The sequence below is a fragment of the Neofelis nebulosa genome, chromosome 7 (assembly GCF_028018385.1).
Source record: "Neofelis nebulosa isolate mNeoNeb1 chromosome 7, mNeoNeb1.pri, whole genome shotgun sequence".
Taxonomy (NCBI): Eukaryota; Metazoa; Chordata; class Mammalia; order Carnivora; family Felidae; genus Neofelis; species Neofelis nebulosa.
Genome location: NC_080788.1, coordinates 2363570 through 2382543, shown reverse-complemented (window position 1 = coordinate 2382543; position 18974 = coordinate 2363570). Strand labels below are relative to the sequence as shown.

Here is an 18974-nt window from a genome sequence, read left to right as displayed (position 1 = left end):
TGAGCCGAAATCAAGAGCCAGTGCTCGACTGCCTGAGCCCCCCAGGTGCCCCAGAATTGATCTGTTATCTTTCACCTCTTCATCTACTGGTGGATTCTGTTAAAAGTCATGTGCTGACCGTGGCTGAGTGAGGGGTTGCTGGATGGGAAAAATTCGAGAGGAGCCTGATGGGGGACCGGGTGTTCTTCCTAAACTGGATTCTGGCCGAAGGCAGGCCCAGGACTCGGATGTCAGGGCTCCCGAGAAGCTGCTGGACCCGCTTAGCTGGATCCTCCGCTAACACTGGGCGCCGAGGGCCCGTTTGAGATGAAGCCTCTGGAGGAGTCTGGCTCCAGGGAGGTCAAGGACAGGGGTCTGCCGTCTCTGACGTGGGTAATGTGTGTGTCCTTTGTTGAAGGTGGCAGTAACCCTTTGGCCTCGAAACCCGGTAAAGGAGTGTCTGCCCGTGGTGAGGCCAGCGCCCGGCGCCCTGGGGCCTCTGGGGTGGGCACAGGTCAGGCTTTTCCCGGGGTGGGGGGGGGGGGGGCGGGGGGGGTGGCTGGGACTGCGGGTCTTCAGGGAGAGGCCCCGAAGAGGGCAGTCGCTGAGTGGGACGCTCAAGTTCATTCGGGGCCTGGGGGCCGAGGAGGAGGGTGATGACGGCGACCGGAACTATGGCTGGGACTTCCCTTCCCCGCCTCCGGGGAGCCTCGCCCCTGCCTTGCCCTGGAGCCCGCTGTGGCAGGGCCAGCGGAGAGGGGCGCCGCTGCCTTCACCGGACCCCGTCGGTGAGGTGGGACGGCTGCACCCCGCGCCCCTAGAGCCAGGACCCCGCTCCCGCAGCCACGTGGCCGGGCCGCCTAAAGCCACGAGGGCCTTTAACAGTTAGGGGCGTGTCCACTAGGGGGCGGCAGAGACCGGCGTCCGTCCGCACTCTGACCCCGCCCCTCCGGCTCTAAAGAGCGGCTCCCGGAGTCCGCACCTGCCGAGCCGGGCCCCGCAGCGCCGGAACGCGCCTCCGCCCCGACTTGCTCCCGGACCCCGACGGACTCCCCGCCGTGCCGTGGAACGTGCACGAGCGCACTTCGTCCCCACGGCGACCCCGGGCGGCCGGGGCTGTGTTACCGCCCCCGTTTTACACGCAGGGAAACCGAGGCCCAGAGAAGGTAAGTATTTCTCCCAAGGGCACACCGCGAGGGGTTGCCGGAGACGGGAAGAGGTACTCGGCGGGGTCCCCCGCTTTCGGAGACCCCGCCGCAGGCGGGCTCTTCGCGCCCTCGATCTCACTCGTGCCCCAGCGCCCCGCGCTCGGTTCGCTCGCGGGACCCGCGGGGCCCGTAGCGCCGCCTTCTGCACGTGCGAACCATTCCCACCGCAAGCACAGCTGGGATGAGGCCGATGGCCTTGCCCCCGGGGCCTCCCCTGGACGCCGGGCTCCTTTCCGCTGTAGCACAGCCCCCCAGAGGGGAAGGGGGGGATGGGAGACCGCTTGGGCCACAGAAACTGTTCTGGAAGGAGTGCAGACATCCGCCCAGCACACTGCACCCAGGAGCGCAGCGGTCTGCGTCCGTTTTGGCTTTCCCGCGGCGGGAGCGGCCACTCTCCCACCAACTTGGTGTAGCGCTCCCAGATCTACGTGGGGCCCCGGGGCCTCCGGCAGGGGCCCCACCCTGAAAAGGGGGACGGACCCGGGCCACAGCTGCCTGGGTCCTGGGGGGGCCGCAGATCCAGGGTTTGCTGGACCAGGGGACTTCCCGTGGGCCGATTTCGGGAGGTCCCACCAAGTGTCACGGACCTTCTCCACTTGGTCCAGCGTCTGGGGACCCGTGAGCTGCAGCCAAGGCCACTCGCTGAGCTCCCCGCGGGCGTCGTTGAACTGACCCCTGTCCACGCGCGAGCCTGCCGCTCTGGACCTGAGCAGCCAGCCTGCACCGGGTTCCAGTCTTGGAGTGCCGTGCCCGGCCAACCCAGGCCAACTATTTTTCCTCCAGAGAGGTCGGCCGGAGTCTCCAAGATGCAGCGTCCGAGCCCACGAGTCCAGAGTCCAGAGCACTCCGGGCCAGGAGGGCTGCCGTCCGGAATGTCGGGAATTTCAGGGGACGTCTGCTCGGCTGTGCACCTGCTTTTCCCGGCCAGCCGGCAGGCACTCCTCCCCTGGGGGGGCGGCTTCGGTGCGGGCTTGGAGACACGGGGCCTCTTTGGTCCCTGCCTCCCGCCTCAGCCCCGACGTGGTGGCCCTGAGTGCCCTTATCTGACGTCCCTCACACTCACCCCTTCTCTAGACAGAGGTGAGGACTTCAGCCTGGCCTCAGATTTACATCCCAGGGTCTGGAGGAAGCAGGACAAGAGGGGCTCATTTCCAGTGCAAAGCAAGTCCCTAGACCCCTAAGGCCGAACCTTCCTCACATACTCCTGAGGCCTTTGCTCCTCCATTGGAACCTCTTGAGGGGGAGGGTGGTGTTTTCTGCCTTTCAGCGCCCAATTCTAATTTTTAATCAGTGCATGTGGTGGGCCAGAAGGTACCCGTCACTTCTCTGCACCACACTTGGGCCAGGTCACTTCTCTGCACCACACTTGGGCCAGAACAGCCCCCTGGGGAGGAGTTTGCCTTTTTGTTTTTGGGCTTTGCCAGATTGTTCTTTGGCCTTTTGAGATGCAGAACCAGGAGGGAGGAAAGAGGTAAGGGAGGAGGATATGCAAAGGCCCAGGGGCATGAGGGGGCAGGGCCAGGATGGAGACAGAGGCTGTGGCTGTGGGAGTGTGTCCCCGGGTAAGGGTGGGGAGCAGAGCCAGAGGGTGCACGTGTATGTGCGTGTGTGTGTGTGTGTATGTGACTACATGTGTGTGTGAGCGTGTGTGCAAGAGTGTGTGTGCGTGCACACGTGTGAATGTGTGCATGTGTGTGTGTGAGTGCGTGAGTGTGTGCGTGTGTGTATGTGAGTGTGTGCGTGGGTATGTGTGCGTGCGTGTGCATGTGAGTGTGAACACGTCAAATGTGGGGAAAGTCGGCCAGTTGAGCTCTCAGCTCTTCGGCCTGTAATACTGCGTGACTTCCAGAACCCACGGGGATTCTGCAGCTGACTCTGCCGGTGAGCGGGGTGTCCTCACACACTATGCAAGTATTTTCTCCACGAGGACTAGTAGTTCATCATGAGGCTGTAATGGGTGTAGCCCTTGCCATGTAGCCGAACGTTGAGGCTCTGACCCTGTCGGGTGACTAGAGTACAAAGAATGCCGTAATGAACGTCATTACACTGAGACTCTGTTGGCTTAGGGTAAGTTCCCCACAAGTAATTAGTGGGTCACAGACAAGGACTGTTTCTAAGGGTCTTGATGCACGATGCTAAATACTTCCTAAACCCGTTACTTCTTAAAAAAAAAAAAAAGTGTTTTTAATGTTTATTTATTTTTGAGAGAGCGTGAGCAGGGGAGGGTCAGAGAGAGAGGGAGACGCAGAATCCGAAGCAGGCTCCAGGCTCCCAGCTGTCGGCACAGAGCCCGACGCGGGGCTCGAACCCACGAACCATGGGAGCTCATGACCTGAGCCGAAGTCCGATGCTTAACTGACTGAGCCCCCCCCCAGTGCCCCCTTCAACAGTCACTTTTAATCTTTGCTTTGGGAAAGGGAACCTCAGTTTAGCCAATTTCTGATTACTGACTATATAATTGTTTCAGACTTTCTTTATTATTGTGCAAAACGCGGCAGCGAATGTCCTTGTCACAGATCCTCGTGCACCCCAGTAGCCCTTTCTTAGGATAGAGTTTTGGAGCCCAACTTTGCACACATCGTCAGACCACCTTTACATGACGGTAAATTATGTCACCATCGAAGAGTGTCCATTTCTTCTGGCCCTTTTTTCATATTTTCAGTTTGATGGGTGATTAGTAGCATCTCACTGTTGTTTGAGTTTGCATCTTACAATTGCCAGTGAGGTTGAATTTTTAAATGTGTTCGTGCGCCATGTGTCTGTTTTCCTTTGTGAGTGGCCCCTTCCTGTTTTTCTCCTGGTATTTTCCTTTTCTCCCCACTTAGACTTCGGAAGGGCATCTCGTACATAAAGTTATCAGTGGAGTCCAGCGGGAAGCCTTAGTAAGGGTCACTTCACGAAGGGGCCACTTGCAAGTCGCGTGAATAAAGTTTAGGGCCCCAGCAAGGAGCGGGTCAGCAGCCCTGGGCCTGGGGGTGCCGGGAGGGAGGGAGGCGGTTACTGGGCTTCAGCCAGACGGTGGTAAAGTGTGCTGACCCAAGCCCCGTGTTCCTTAGGAGGATAGCACCCGCCCGCAGGGCCCCGGCAGAGAGGGAAGCAGTGACATTAGTTCCCCGAGCCTCCCTCCCATCTCCTCAGGGTGCCTCCAGCCGGCCCGCCCAACCCGCTGGAAGTCAGCGGGGCGGGAGATGACCTGGTACCTTCCGGGGGAGTCTAATCCTCGTCTTCCGCCTTCCTCTCTGTGCTTGATGTGCTGAAGGGCCCAGACTGGCGGGGACTTTCCTGTTTCTCTCCGCGCTGCCTTCAAGGCGCCCTGCCGACTCGGCCTTCTGCCTCGGTGAGCCGAGCCGGCTAGTATCGGCTTGTGAGAACCAGTGCTCAGGCCGGCGGGGACCCGGGGATCCGCAGCTTGGCATCGGCCACGTTGGCCGCGTCGGGACATTCACACCATGGGCTTCAGCAAATGCTACAAACCAGGGATTTCTCCTCTTGCCCCCAGAGCCAGGCCACCTGCACCCCGCCGCTGTCCCCCGCCTCCGCCTTCTCTTTGAGCCCCTGCAGGAGGGAATGGGGGCCATCGGCTCTCCCTCTTGTCTCCCTGCTCCGCGTCCTGAGCCCTCCCCATCCCCGCTGGCTCCTGCAGGGTGGGGCCCAGAGTGGGGCGTCGGAGGAGGGGGGGCCACAAGGCTTCCCCACCCTGTGTCATCGCACACTGTCCTTGGGCGCCCTCCCTCATGGTCTTTGGCTTGAGACGTGTTCCGGATTATTCCCAGATACTGTCCTTTCGACTTTGATCTGAGCAGTGCATTTTCCGGTCGAATACTGGTGAGACCACTTTCTCCTTCAGCTCCTGCCTCTGGGGGCGGCCCATCACCTCTTCCTGGAAAGATCCTGCCATCTGAGCAGGTGGCCCTTTGGGCCGGGGTCCCTTCGAGCTAGCTCACGACGCTGCGGGTGACGTCCGTGGCGTGTGCGTGGCTCACGGGAAGCCTCGTGCGTCCTTCCCGGCTCAGAGGTGGAAGTGAATGCTACGTGTATCCAGAGGCAGCCCTCTGTTCCCCCCGGGAACTGCGGCCTCACTGCGTCCACTTTCAGATACCCCAGTGGGGGGACAGGCATCTTCAGCCTCTGCCTTCCCGAGTGACGAGTGACGGGGAACCAGGACAGCCCTCCAGAGGACACTCTTCCCGCTCCGCCCCAGCCCAGTGGCCAGTCAGCTCGGGGCTCAGCGAGCGTGCAGCTGAGAAGGGAAATGCCGGTCTTGTCTCTCCCGCAAATATCCCCGCCTCCCCGGCACCCCTCCCCTGGCTCGGGGGGTGCACCCCTTGAGAGAGGAGAAAGTGCCCAGCACCGTCCACTCTCGGGATATCCACCAGGGAACCCCGCCCCGGCAGCGTCTCTTGCCTTCTGTCCCCCGGTCTGGAGGGAGGTGACGGGGCCTCTCTCACGCGAGCCCTTCTGCAGAGCGTGGGTAACTGTCTGTCACCTGTTTCCCCCCGACAGGCCCCGCCCCGCAGACTGGTCCTCGGAAGAGACCCCTGTGCGTACCATTCCGTCATGATGACTCATTTTCTATTTTAGACGGCTGCGCTGCCACATTCCCAAGCCCTCAGCAAAATTCTGCTACGAGTGACCTCCCTGTGTCCATGTAATTTGGGGAGATCCAGAAAGAAAGAGGCCGTGTTCCCCACTGAGGTCATCGCATAGTGGAGAAAGGGGACGGCTCTGTCAGGGGAGACAGGGAGGTCCAAAGCGGAGGCCAGCCGGGCACGGGAGCAGTGGAGGCTCGTGGGTGTGTGTGCGCTCAGGACTTGGCAGTGAGGGGCGTCACTGAGTTTCTCCCAATGAGGGGACCTTCAGCAGGTTCATGTAACTACTAAGAGAAGAGGTGACCCCCAAACACTGAGGACACCTGGGCCGCCGACGTTAATGATGTAAACCCGTGGTCCGCAAATTATTTTATTTTGTTTTCTTTAATTTCTAAAACTTTTTTTTATGGTTTATTTATTTTTGAGAAAGACAGAACGTGAGCAGAGGAGGAGCAGAGGGAGAAGGAGATGCAGAACCCGAAGCAGGCTCCAGGGTCCGAGCCGTCAGCACAGAGCCCAACGCGGGGCCCGAACCCACGAACCGCGAGATCGTGACCTGGGCCGAAGTCGGACGCTCAACCTACGGAAGCACCCAGGTGACCCTAATTTCATTTTTTTTTTTTTTCTCTAATTTCATTTTCTTAATGGGCCCTGGAGATCTTCGATTCTTAGCACTGTTACCGGCCCGTTTTGTCGCACTTCAGAGATACTGCACATTTTCACAAACGGAAGGTTTGCGGTGACCTGGGGTTGAGTAAGTCCGTGGCTCCATTGTCTCAACAGCCGTGGCTTACTTCGTGCGTCTGCGTCACGTGTGGGTGGTTGTCGCAATATTTCAGACTGGCTCACCATTACTGTCTGTGTTGTGGTGATCTGTGATCGGTGCTTACGACTCCCTGAAACCCTGAACGATCGCCAGCATTTTTTAGCTGTAAAGTAGTTTAAAGTTAGGGTGTGTGCAGTTGACCTTTTTAGACACAATGCTATTGCATGTTAATAGACCACGGTCCGGTATAAATATAACATTAGTCTGCACTGGAAATCAAAGCTCATCTGATGCGCCCTGCTGACGTCCTCTGTGTGGGTGGCCGCACATCTCTGAGGCAAGCCCCTGTGCTTGCCCTTTCCGGGGGGTCGTCCTCCCCCCTCACTTCCCACTCCTTTCCTGCCCCTGGGGCAGGGGACCTCAGAGTGGGGTCGGAGGGCAGCTGGGTCCTGGCCCCCTGGACAGAGGGAGGAGAGGGGTCTGCCCGTGCCATCATTCGACCTTCAATGATGCGTTTATAAAACATTTTTTTGTTAAAGGTTATTTATTTTTGAGAGAGAGAAAGAGAGAGCGAGCGAGCAGGGGAGGGGCAGAGAGAGAGGGAGAGAGAATCCCAAGCGGGCTCCATGCTGTCAGCCCAGAGCCCGACGTGGGGCTAGAATTCATGAACCGGGAGATCGCGACCTGAGCCGAAAGCAAGAGTCGGATGCTCAACCGACTGAGCCACTCAGGCGCCCCTAATTTTTTTTTTTTTTTTTTTTTTTGAGAGAGCAAGAGTGTGAGCAGGGGAGGGGGGTGGAGAGAGAAAGAGAATCACAGGCAGGTTCCATACTCCGTGCAGGGCCTCACCTGGGGCTCGATCTCACAAATGTGAGATCATGACCTGAGCCAAAACCAAGAGTCAGATGCTCAACCAACTGAGCCCCCAGGCGCCCCTCGATGAAACGTTTATAGAGCACAACTCTGCCCCACGTGGGAAGTCAGATGGCCCGCCCTGAGGGAGGCTGGCAGAAGGGGCGAGTGGCCTCGGGTGGCAGGGTGTGGGCTGTGGTGGCTCGGGGCCCGGGGCCCCGGGGGAGGAAGGAGGAAGGTCCACGGGGCCAGGGGTGGGTCAGAGACGCCTTCGCGTGGAACTCAGCCTTGGAGAGAGTAGGGCAGGCACACGGCGAGTGGAGGAGGTGGAGGGAAGGGTGTGCCTGGTACAGGGAACGGGTCACATGTCACACTGCGGGGACACTAAGTGCTTTGGGTGGGCGAGACGTGATGAGATTCCTGTGTGCCTGGGGCCCGGGAAGCAGCAGTGGGTGACGGGGCCAGAGATGCAGACAGGACCCCAGGTGGGGGTCAGCCTGCACACCCAGCCGCGTCTGTCACGTGGATACAGGGACTGTTGCTTCAGACTCCATGCCCCTGCCTTTGGAGCAGATGCTATGAACTCTGACCCGTCGAGGCCACCACTGGGTATCTCTGCGTGGACACCCGTCCCTTCTTCCCTCCAGTCTGTGGAATGGCCCGCCCCCACCACTTCCTACGGTGTCTCCTCTGCCAGGCTCCGCAAGCACTGTTCCCTCATCAGGACCGCCCTCCTGCCCTTCCTCGTTACTTCCTGCTCCTTCCGCAGAAGCCCCTCCCGCCTCTCCCCTCCAGGCTGGCCTGTCAGCAGGCACGGGGCTTGGGGCCCAAGCTCTCGTATGGGGACTTCCCTATGGGCATCAGTGACTGTTGAAGGGTCCCTGAGTCCTCACTCCCGCTCCTTAGCCGCCCAGGGTCTCCGTCCCAGCCCTCCCACTGGGGCCGTTCCCGCGTCGCCAAAGCAGCATGTGTGCGGGCGTCCGAGTGGTGAACCGGCTGCCCGACGTTGCCCCCCGCACGCTGTTCCATCCTCAAGCCTGCACCTCTGCTCATTTCCCTTGTGCCAGGCCGTGCCTCGCCCGCCCCTGACTTCCGGGCGCCTCTAGCCCCTACTGATCCCCGACCGCTGCAGGTGAGGACGGTTCGTCCCTGTCCCCGGAGCCCTGACACCTGTCCTCCATGGGGGTCTTTTGTGTCCCCTGTGTGCTGTGCCTGGCACCCAGCAGGTGCTCAGACATTTACTGGATGAATGTTCAAATGTGATGCCTCCAAGCGATGTTCCTCCAGGGCGGGGTGTCAGATTTGTCCCTGGCCCACCAACACGGGTGTCCGAGCTGGTCCGCCGGACTTGTTCCTTGGCACCTCGATACCACAGCCTGATGCCAACCCCTTTCGGTGGACTGAGCACGCACGCACAGGCACACACACACGCACACTGAGCCCTGGGAGCCCTCTAGAAACCACCAAGAGAAGAGTTCTCTGTGGTGATGGAAATGTTTTATTTATTTTTTACGTTTTAATTTATTTTGAGAGACACAGAGGACAAATGGGGAGGGGCAGAGAGGGGGAGAGAGGATCCCAAGCAGGCTCCACGCTGTATCGCGGAGTTCAACGCGGGGCTCGAACCCGCGACCCGTGAGATCGTGACCTGAGCTGAAATCAGGAGTCAAGAGTCGGACGCTCACCGCCTGAGCCGCCAGGCGCCCGCTGATGGGAGCGTGCGCTAGACCTGCCCCATCCGGGACGGCCACCACTAGCCACGTGGGCTGGAGGAACTGAACTTTTGATTGTATTTAACTTGTAATTAACTCGAATTTAGCCACACGTGGCTAGTGGCTGCCAGCCGGGCAGTGCAGTTCTAGAACACTCCCCGGTCTCCCCGTTCTAGGCTCTGCGTCTCACCTTCTCCCCACCCCGATCCTGTGGGCCCCTCCCAGCGTGGCCGAGGGGACCGCTCTAGCCTGCCTCTGCCACTCTTGCCTGACAGCTTGGTTTGGACCTACCTCCCCACCCCCACTCCTACGCTGTTCTCAGACACTGTGCGTGGCCTCCAGAAGGAGGAGACAGTCCCGCTTCCAGCCAAGGCCCTGTTGGCCCGTCCTGGCTTTCCCCCGGGGGACAGTGCTGCCCTGAGGGCTTACTGATGGCTTGGGAGTGAGGAGGGCAGGGCGCGTCCTGGGCATGGCCGGTCACATGAACGAATGCCTCTTCTCCCACAGGACCAGCTGCACCGGCTCTTGTGGGCGCCCCGGAGAGCAGGACAAGGTAGGACATTAACATATGAATAATTCTTGGAAGTGACAGAGAGGCAGACTGGGGGGGCGGTGGGATTTCATCAGTCTCATTTTTGCTTAGATATCTGGCTTAAAACGAGGCCCCCTTTAATGGAAAACAAAAGCAGCAGGCGGGAGGCTGAGATCCTGTGTATGTTTACTATGGTACAAGGTTTTCCAAACCACAGCCAGTGCCCTCTGCCACCAGCAGAAGGTTCCGGGTACGTGGTCCAAAGGACATCCCCGAACGTGACATTTAGGACGATCCATTTCTCCATCGACGACTTCTCCAAGTGCATACATAATAAATAAATAGAAAACACATCTTTGTTCGTGGCAACACCTATGAGAAATGTTTACGAACAAAACATCTAATTCCCGAAAAAGGACCAGCCGTTTCGGCAACAGGAAAGAGACCAGCATTTCAGGGGAGTGTGGCTCGCCCCAGAGGGCCTAACTCATTTGGACGCCGACAGACAGAACCGTGGGAGCGATTTTCCAGGCAGTGAGAAAACGTGTGCCACCAAGAGCACGCCGGGCCCCTGGCTCTTGCTGGCTGGCGTCGGAGGGAGAGTGCGCGCACGGACCCTGAGCTGCTGGGCGTGTGTATAACTCTGAGCATTTTCAAACAGATACACTCTCTGAAACCAACCGAACCAAAGACTGTCCACACTCCTGGCCACCGGAAGCGACCCCACCCTAGCTGGTTCACAGTGTGAGACCCTCGCGTCGACAGAGTTTGAAAAACTCAACAGAACTGCAGACAGGGACATGAGGTCACGACTCCCCTCCCCACCCATCACCGGGAATCTGCGTGGAAGAGGTTTCTCCCGGGAGCACGGCCCCTGCTGTGTCCCACCTTCACCTCCCAGCAGCTGGACGGACCGTGCTCCGGGAAACCGCTCTGGCAGTCGGCTCAGCCTGGGGAGGGGACCCCCTCCCGAGGGCCACGGCTGCAGAGGGGGCAGAGAAGGCCGTCTTCGAAGGAAGAGGTGCCAAGAGTGTGTGGTTGGCACAGGAAAGGGGGACATGCAGCTCGGCGTGACCCTGGGGCCCCCCGGGAGAGTGTGAACCCCAGAAGGGGTCCCCTCCCTCAGGAGCTCTCTGAGCTCCCTGCAGGGCGGAGGGTGCGCGAGGCAGACAGCTCAGGGGTCAGCGGTAGCTGTGAGCCCCCGACCCCGGCAGCCGAGCCGGCTCACCCAAAGCGTTGACGCAAGCCCGCTACTGTGCCCTGGGCCGCACCTGTGCACCTGCACTCGGGTAGCACCAGCGGGACGGCCGTGGCCACCAGGACAAGCGGGGGCCGCAGGGCCGCCCCAACCTGCGGGGCGGGCAGCGGGCCTGCAGGGAAACAGCCATCGGCCAATTCTCTCTATTCTTATGACTTTTTCAGGGGACTCGTCCCCGTTCGGGGAGCTCCGGTGGGAGCGCCAGGGGCCGGTTGTTGAGGCAATGTGGTGTGGCGGCAGGTGCTGGCCGGGGGCCTCTCGGCCCGGCCCTGGCCTGGCCGCGTGGTTCTTCCCCATCTCGGGGTCTCACACGCCCCCTCCGTGAAAGGAGGGTCTTGGACTGGACGTACCCTAAGGTCCTCTCCGACTCTGAAACCTCGGGCTCCTGAGGTGAGAGCACGCTCCCAGGTCTCGGGATAAAGAACAAATGAGGCCCCAGGTAGGAGCTCACTTCCCTCGACTTGGTCCAGCCCGCCCTGGGGCCAGGAGGTGCTCAGTGCTCTGGGCACCTCCGCCCGGCCCGGCCCCCCCGCCCCGGCTCATGCGGCCTTGCTGGGTGTGCCAGCAAGCTTCAGGCACAGGGTGACCCAGTGGTCAGCAGCTTCAGCAGGTGGGAGCACCTCCGAGCTACTGGGGGGGGGGGGGGGCTGCCCGAGCCCGCCCTGCAAGGTACCCACCCCCTTCCTCCTCCTGCAGGCCGCGTCCTGACCCACCCGAGCACGCGGGATCCTGGCCCGGTCTTCTTCTGATCCCGCCCATCCTGCAGCCTGGGAGCCCGGACCCCAGGCCGGACCTCCCGCAGCTCTGCCCTCACGGCCCAGGGCGCCCAGCCACACGGCACCCTCGCGTCTGCCGCTGGCTTCCGCCTGCAGTGTGGTCTCAGAACGCAGAGGGCCTCTAAAAGTCACCTCGTCCCCGCCCCCCCCCCATTCCAGGACCCGAGGCCTCCTGAACGGTCGGGTGAACCCTCCAGAGGCAGGGCTCGCCCGTCCCCCGAGGGGAGCTGGTCCCGTCCTGGCCGCCTCCATCTACACACCGGCTCCTGACCCCTTGAAGGTTGGTGTCTGCTCACGGCTCCCTTTCCCCCGAATCGACCAGCCTGCTGTGCGCGCTGGAGAGCGCGGGGTCTGTGAACGGCTGGGTCAGGGCTCCTGCCGCCAGTGCAGCTCGGGTCTCCTTGCGTAGCCCCCGCGCCCCCCCCCCACTGAAGAGGCACAGGTAGGAGAGAAGCACCCAAGAGGCTGCAGGAAGGAAGGTTTCCAGCACGGTCGGCTGCCCCCCCGGGGGCCTTCGGGAGACGCTGGAGTGGGGGCGGGTGGCCGCGCCAGGGTCTCTGACACCCTCCCCCCCACCCGTCAGGGCTGCCCCCGGCCCTTCCCAGGGGGAGCCAGCCGTCCCGCCTGGCCCGCGGCCAAGAGTCCACCGTCCGAGTCCACTGTGGAGCGACACGAGGTGGCTGGCGTCCTCACAGTTTCTTCTTCCTCACCACAGGGATGGGCACCACTTGGAAGATTTTGGCACCGTGGTCCTCAGTGTCCAGAGTCACCCAGGTGGGCCGGAAGCTCCCTTTGAAGCCAACGAACGCCATTTTCTCTGGAAAGCGGGTGAGTCACATGAACAGAAATCCCAAGAGAGTGGCTTCCGCCAGGGCTCCCATCGCCCTTCCCTGCAGGCATTTCCAGGCGCCCTCTCCCAGCCGCCCCGGGCTCTGCCCCCCCCGGGAGCAGCTTTGCGCCTGATGATGTCATTTGCGAGGGGCACACAGGGTCTCACCCGAGCCTCCAGTCGGCCATGCGGGGTGGTGGCCCTACTTTGCACAGGAGGCCCCCCCCAGGTCCCCGGCCGCCTTCGGGCTGAGCCTCTGATCACCAGCGAGTCCCTGTGCCTCTCTGAAGCCCAGCGTCCCCTGTCAGCCAGCCAGTCACACGAGGGATGACGCTCAGCTACAGGACCTCTCCCAGCTCCAACATGCCGTGGCTTTGGAAGGACTCCGTCCGAGGGTTCAGAGTAAGTGGTGCAGCCAGACTAGACGTCTAGGCCCCCGGCCCCACGCAGCGAGCCCTGCCTTGCATTCGGAGCTTAACCGAGGGAGGGGCGTGGGGCTCTCTGTCCACACTCGGGATCGGCCCGGCCTGGCGGGCGGCACACACGTGCCACCTCTGGGAAGACGCCACTTAGATCACCTCACCTACGTCAGCTTTTGGCAACAGGGTCTTAGTTAAAAAGGCAGAGGCCCCAAGATGAGTCCAGGATTGAGCCCGAGAAGATACTTCTCTGTTCTTGGGGCTCTCTTTTGGCTCGAGGGAAGGGCCTTCAGGGCCTCCGGGCTTTCCCGTGAGAGCTGCCAGGAACTGACGTCCCACATGACGGGCCACGAGCTTTGATGCTCCTCACAGGATGGCGTGGCAGCTGAGCTCTGGGTTAGAAGCGTTCGGATCCAAATTCTAATCTTGGGCAAGTTACTTAAGCGTCTGGTTCCATCCCAGACAGAAGCAACGGCACCGTGACCCGTGAACGCGTGGCAATCGCAGCGAGCTCAGCAGGTGCACAGCCTAGCACCACGCGTGGACCCCAGCGGACGTTAGCGTCTGCGGGCTTGTTCCGCCTCCCTCCCAGCCTCCCCTGGGCTCCGCGGTGACGGTGATGAGGGTCTTGCTGGGCGGGCTTCCCTGTGGGGTCTGCGCTGGGCTTCACCGCAAAAGCACCGAAGGACCTCCGACAAGCCGCAGCAATGCCTCGGGCTTTCGTTTCTCCGTCCCTCCCTACCTGGGCGTATGAGTGTCCAGCCCACCAGAACATGGAGGACAAGGCAGAGCCCCGCCTGTCCCTGTAGCGGGAGCCGGGACGGGGGCAGATCAAGCCACTATCCTGCTGATGCTTTGGTTTAACAAGGGGAGGGGGCCCGTGCTGAGCGGACGGGTGAACAACTCAGGAAGTGGCTTCCCGTGTCTGGTCACACGTTGGGAGGAGGCTGCTGGCGTGTAGGGATGGTGAACGGGCGGCATCCGGCCTGCACATTCTGGAAGGCCACCTAGTGTCGAGGACCCTGGGGTCTGGTGGGGAGCACTGTGGTCTCGGCAAGAGGTAGCAGCAGCCCGCACACCAGGCATCTGGACTTACGTGTAGACCCCTGGTATGGAGCGCTTACCTTTCAACCTGAGGTTCTTATCTGCGCCGAGCTTTTCTAACACTCTGGTCCACAGGCCCCTGGAAGTGTATCGTCCCTTCGACACCACGAGCACGATGGAGCTGCACGAGAGGAGGTGTCAGAGGCCAGGAGGGGAGAGCAGGTAAGGTGGGGGCAGTCAGCAGCGCCCAGAGGCCCGGCTGCGGGTTTGGGGAAAGGCCACCTGTCCCTTGTGCCGAGCGGACCAGCTCTTTCCATGCTTGACCCACATCCTGGCCTCCCTCCCACACATCTGGCCGCAGTCGGCACCCAGGGACCTCCCCACACCTGCTCTCAACTCACTTGCTGCCTGCACGTGTGTCTGTCCCCAGAGAGGACGGGGTAGGTGCACAGAGGAGGGACTTCGGCTTGCATTTATTAATGCGAATGTCCTCAGCCCATTGGGTTGGGACCAGATAGAAACATGGCAGGAGAGCAAGCCAGAAGCTGGGGTCACCGCGTGCTTGGGGAGTGTTAACCTCCACGTTCACATCACTTTCTGCCCGGTTTGCACATGGGAGATTGGGGCGAGTTTACTAGGCCCAAGGGGAGTCGTGCTCGGAGGCGGGGGGCAGGGGCCTGGAGCGAGGCGTGTGCCCAGCCGGACGGGCCCCGACTTGCAGAAGCCCAGCTTGGGGGCCCGGCGAGACTCTCTGCTCCCCGCCTTGGTCGTGTTCAGGCCCACATGTTGGGAACACAGCCTCACGGTGGCAGACTCCGCGGGGCCGGGACAGACAGGCGAGGTGAGCACCTCCCCCCCAGGAATAGCAGCCTAACGGGCTCCCGGCTCACATCTCACAGGAATCCCATAACCACAGACCACAGTCCAGACGCGGAAAAACCAGACAGGGTTCTGGAAGCCGCGGTCACCCCCGTTTGTGTCCCTTCGGGAGCAGAAGGAACACCCTTCAGATGCACCGGGCTCGTCAGCCCTAGGGACAGGGAGGGGAGCTGGGGCTGCCTGGGGACGAGGCCCCAGGGGACGGCAAGGTGAAGCCAGCAGAGAGAGGGAGCATCGCACACTTGTTCTCGGCACTGGGCTCGGGCGCCGTTCCCAGGAGGCCATTTCGTCATCGTTCCAGTTCGGAGGAAAAGCTCACGTCCCTTTGGCACAGCTAGGCCTCGCCGCTTGGGAGAACCCAGACAAAGGTCGTGCCCTCTAGACTGGGCTCTGGGTTAGCTCCCAGGAGCGGGACGCAGACGGGGCTCCTCGTGCGTCACAGCATCCTGATGGGGCCAGAAGCCTGCACGCTCAGAGGTGTCCCTGTCTGCCCCGTATGGGACTGTCACGGCCTGTGAATGCCTACACTCATCAGCACAGGGTATGGTGGCAAGGCAGAGGCCGCTCTGACAAGCCACCCGGACTTCCCACTGTGCCAGGTCGTGGCCCCTGAGAGCGAGTTGTACCCCCCGTTTAGCGAGAAACGCAAAACCGAGTTAGACGTGGCCCCGACGCGAGGAAGCGCGGGCCCTCGCCCGGAAGCGGCCGCGTCCCCGGGGCTGCTGAGACTCGTGTGTTAGTAGAGGCAGAACTTTGTGGTTGCGTTGGAAGAGACCTCACCAAAGAGGTGCGCGTTAGATTGGGAAGGTGCCGGGAGTTACCAGGGATTTCTAGGAAAGGGCACAGGAGGTGCTGGGGGAAATTCAAGCCAGCAGCTGGCAGGGAGGCCGGGTCAGGCTGGGGCGGCAGAGGCCTGGCCCGTCAGGAGGTTGAGCCGGAGGGCCTGCTTCGCAGCCACAGACAGGCCGGGCTGGAGGGTGAGCGGGCAGGTGGGGGTCCGGGACCCGGTCACAGAGGAGGAAGGAACAGGGGAGTCACGCAGGAAGCCCAGACCGTGGTCCAGCCGTCTGCAAGGTTCAGGCCCACGAACCGAAACACGGTGAACGGGAGGAGGGGCCGGGCTGGGAGGTGACGGCCAAGGGCGAGGTTGGGTTCCACGGGAGACTTGTAGCCCGTCAGACGTGGCGGTGCCGGGAGAGGTGTGGGCTGGAGAACTTAAGAGCCACCGGCACTTGGATCGCATCGAAAGCGTGGGCGGGGTGAGGTCATGCTGGGAAAGCGTGTCGTGGCCGGGGAACGAGGCCAGGGCCAGGCTTCCCACTTGTAAGCGGGCAGCCCGGCCGCCTCGGCCTGACCTACATTCGCCGCCCCGTGCCCGTTAGGTCGTCAGAGGCGCGGGCAGACCTCGAACGCGCCCTCGGCGCCCCCAGACCGGACGCGATGGGGTGGGGGTGGGAGGGGGGGGGGACGCGCGCAGACTCACTTGTCGGGGATGGCCGTCACGTGACTGAACAGCTGCCACGGGACGCCCTGCAGCATGGTGCTGCTGAAGCTCGTGTGGCTCACCACGTGCCCGCGGCTGCCGTCGATCGCCACCATCTGGATGCCGTCCTCGGAGCTGGGGTACCTCGTCCCATCCACCTGCAGGCCCAAAGCAGCACAGCTGGGAGCGGGCTCGGGGCGCCCATGTGGACCCTGAAGCCGGGCGGTCCGTGCAGCCGCTCAGAGCCCAAAACCCTCTCCGAGCGGCTCTCTGGGGCCCTCTGTGTGGGTGGGCGCTGGGAAAGGGACCTTACTTGGCTGCAAGGTCTGCGCGGATGCAATTAAGTTAAGGATCTTGAGATGAGGTCATCCTGGATTTAGGGCCCGTCCTAAATCCGGCGATGGGTGTCCTCGTAGGAGGAAGGAAGGGGGTGTGGGGCCCAGACACCCAGGGTGAAGGCCGTGCGAGGACAGAGGCCGATGCCGGGGGCGGGTGGGGGGGCACGTCCACAACCCGGGGGACGTCAGCAGAGGCCTCGGGCAGACGGTCTCAGAGCCTCCAGGGGGACCCGGCCCTGCCGAGCCCCCGATTTGAGGCTTCCGTCCTCCAGGATGGCCAGAGAACAAGTTTCTTTTGTGGCGGGCAACCCTGGCTTGTGGTCGTCGGTGACAACAGCCCCAGGACATAACACCGCCTCCCCCTGTGGCCAAGCAGCGCCCCTGCAGGGGCCGGAACCACTCACTTCAATGTAAGCCACGTCGCTCAGGAGGTGAAAGAAACGCTCCCTGGAACTCTCCATCTTCACCTCCAGGAAGCGGTCCTTTGTCTTCTGGAAAGCAAGTAAGACCGGCTGCCCTGGCTGGGTTGGGGGCGCCACGGGCACGGCCTGACGGGGGCAGCCGCCCCCCTCGCCTCCCCGCACCCCCGGCCACCCCAGGATCGGACGGGGGTGCCGAGCGGGTGTCTGGAAGGGGCCCTAACGTGACGGCCGCTCACCAGCTGGGCACCACGGAGCTTCCTGGGCATCGGCACGTCCACCACCGCTCTCTCGGCGAACCTGGGGTAGGCAGTGGCCGTGCAGTCGCTGACGCCCGCGTTCTTGGGGATCAGGGCCTTGATCCTGATTCGCTCGCAGCCTTTCACGGAGCAGAAGGCGAACCTCTCCCTCTCGTTCTGGGCTCTCAGCTTCAGGAACAACAGCCTGCGTGCGGGGACCACGGCCGGGCTCGCTCATGCGTTCGCCACCCTCCTCCCCCTCTGTCTTCACGTCACCTCCCAAGCCCCACGCTGGCCCCCGCGGTGAGACCCACGGGCCTTACGAGATGGCCACCAGGCCGTGTCTGCCACGGGGTCACGTGTGGTCCGAGAGAGAAACGAGCACCCGGGCGTCAAAGCTCGCAACGCCAACGGGGACCGTTTTCTGGGCACGTGCCCTATGCCACGCTCCGCGCAGGCCGTGAGTGGACACACCATCTCGCTTAACCCTCAGACGGTCCCGTCCAGTAGGTGCCGTCACCGCCCCGCTTTCTCGGACTCCGAGCAGCTGACTGACTCGGGACCACACGGGAGGACGGTCACAGAGCCGGGCCACCCCGTCACTGTGCCTGCTGAGGCGAGCCTTCCTCACTATACTTTTCTCAAAACTGCATCTTTTCCCTGATTGTTGGACAGGACTAGAGGCCGCGGGGGTGGTGCAGGGGGTCGGCCGACGAGGAAACCGAGGCACTAACTTAGGACTTGTCACCGTTCCTCCTGCTGAGAAACGACCTTCCAGGCTGACTCCCATGCCTGCAGCATTTGAAAGGCTGTTCCCGTGCCGACCCCTCTCTGGGAGCCGCCTGCGCCCGGACGGCCCGGCGAGCTGGGTTCGCGCCATGATGCCATGACCTCCACCCACCGTCGCATAGCCGGTCGTGCCAGGGAAGCACCTGGACGCGCAGAGGGGCCGATCGAGACTTCAGACGGGCCCCAGGTATTGGGAAAGCCCAGTGCTTTGGGTCCTGTAACCCAGCTCGCAGCCCCCAAGGGTGTCACCGAATTAAAGCACAGCCTAATCACCACCAGGCACTGACGGTGGGTGTGGAGGTCGGCCTGCAGAGGCTGGGCTCCCCGGTCCGCCCCTCTGTACCCTGAGTCTTGGGGGGGGGGGGGGCGTCCGTGATTACACGGTGCCTCCTGGGGCCGGCAGGCACACCTGGGGACTTTATCGGTTGGCCCTGTCCTCCACCGGTTCCATCAGCTTAAGTCTCTGTTCCCTCTTCACCTGTGGCCTTGTCTGCCCCACGAGTGGTTTAGAATTTATGTGAAAATCGGGTGCTATTTATTTCCCCCCCAAACCTAGCATTCTACTAATGCCTCTGATTTTCAAATTCTAATTTTTCTCTCATCAAATTGATAAAACCATGTCTGAGAGAGAGAGTGCCCCTGCTAGGTATTTCCTTATCGCTCGCTGATTGCAATCAAGAGAGGGAACACGGCCATCAAGGGATCCTTTACGGCTACTCCCTAGGGGGATGGCTGTAAGCGGCCTCACCGCTCGGACATTGTTGGCATTCCGGAGGTGTTGGACTTACTCTCTCTTTCAGGGAGGGGACCAGACAGCTCCCTATTCTCCACAGACACTCCAGCCCTGTTATCCCTCCACAGTG

The 18974-nt window shown here is 61.8% G+C and overlaps 1 protein-coding gene and 1 long non-coding RNA gene across 8 annotated transcripts in view; one reads left to right on the top strand and one right to left on the bottom strand.

Annotated features, from left to right (window-relative positions):
* Positions 1 to 574: 574 nt before the first annotated feature.
* LOC131515921 (uncharacterized) lies at positions 575 to 18970 on the top strand. The gene is made up of 9 exons (XR_009263744.1): positions 575 to 1145; positions 6211 to 6372; positions 9614 to 9659; positions 9879 to 11952; positions 12278 to 12903; positions 13293 to 16466; positions 16937 to 17166; positions 17437 to 18298; positions 18912 to 18970. It is a non-coding gene; the product is annotated as an uncharacterized LOC131515921 (long non-coding RNA).
* Positions 9808 to 18974, bottom strand: part of CEMIP (cell migration inducing hyaluronidase 1) — a 132458-nt gene continuing 123291 nt past the window's right edge. For 6 of the 7 annotated variants that reach the window (XM_058736371.1, XM_058736374.1, XM_058736369.1 and 3 more), the window contains 5 exons: positions 17323 to 17527; positions 17069 to 17155; positions 16327 to 16484; positions 14045 to 14145; positions 9808 to 12489 (listed from right to left, as the gene is read on the bottom strand). In XM_058736371.1, coding sequence (XP_058592354.1) covers positions 12362 to 12489; positions 14045 to 14145; positions 16327 to 16484; positions 17069 to 17155; positions 17323 to 17527 — 679 coding nt within the window. In that variant the 3' untranslated portion in view covers positions 9808 to 12361. The remainder of the gene's footprint in view (positions 12490 to 14044; positions 14146 to 16326; positions 16485 to 17068; positions 17156 to 17322; positions 17528 to 18974) is intronic. The other variant, XM_058736376.1, reaches the window with a different exon arrangement.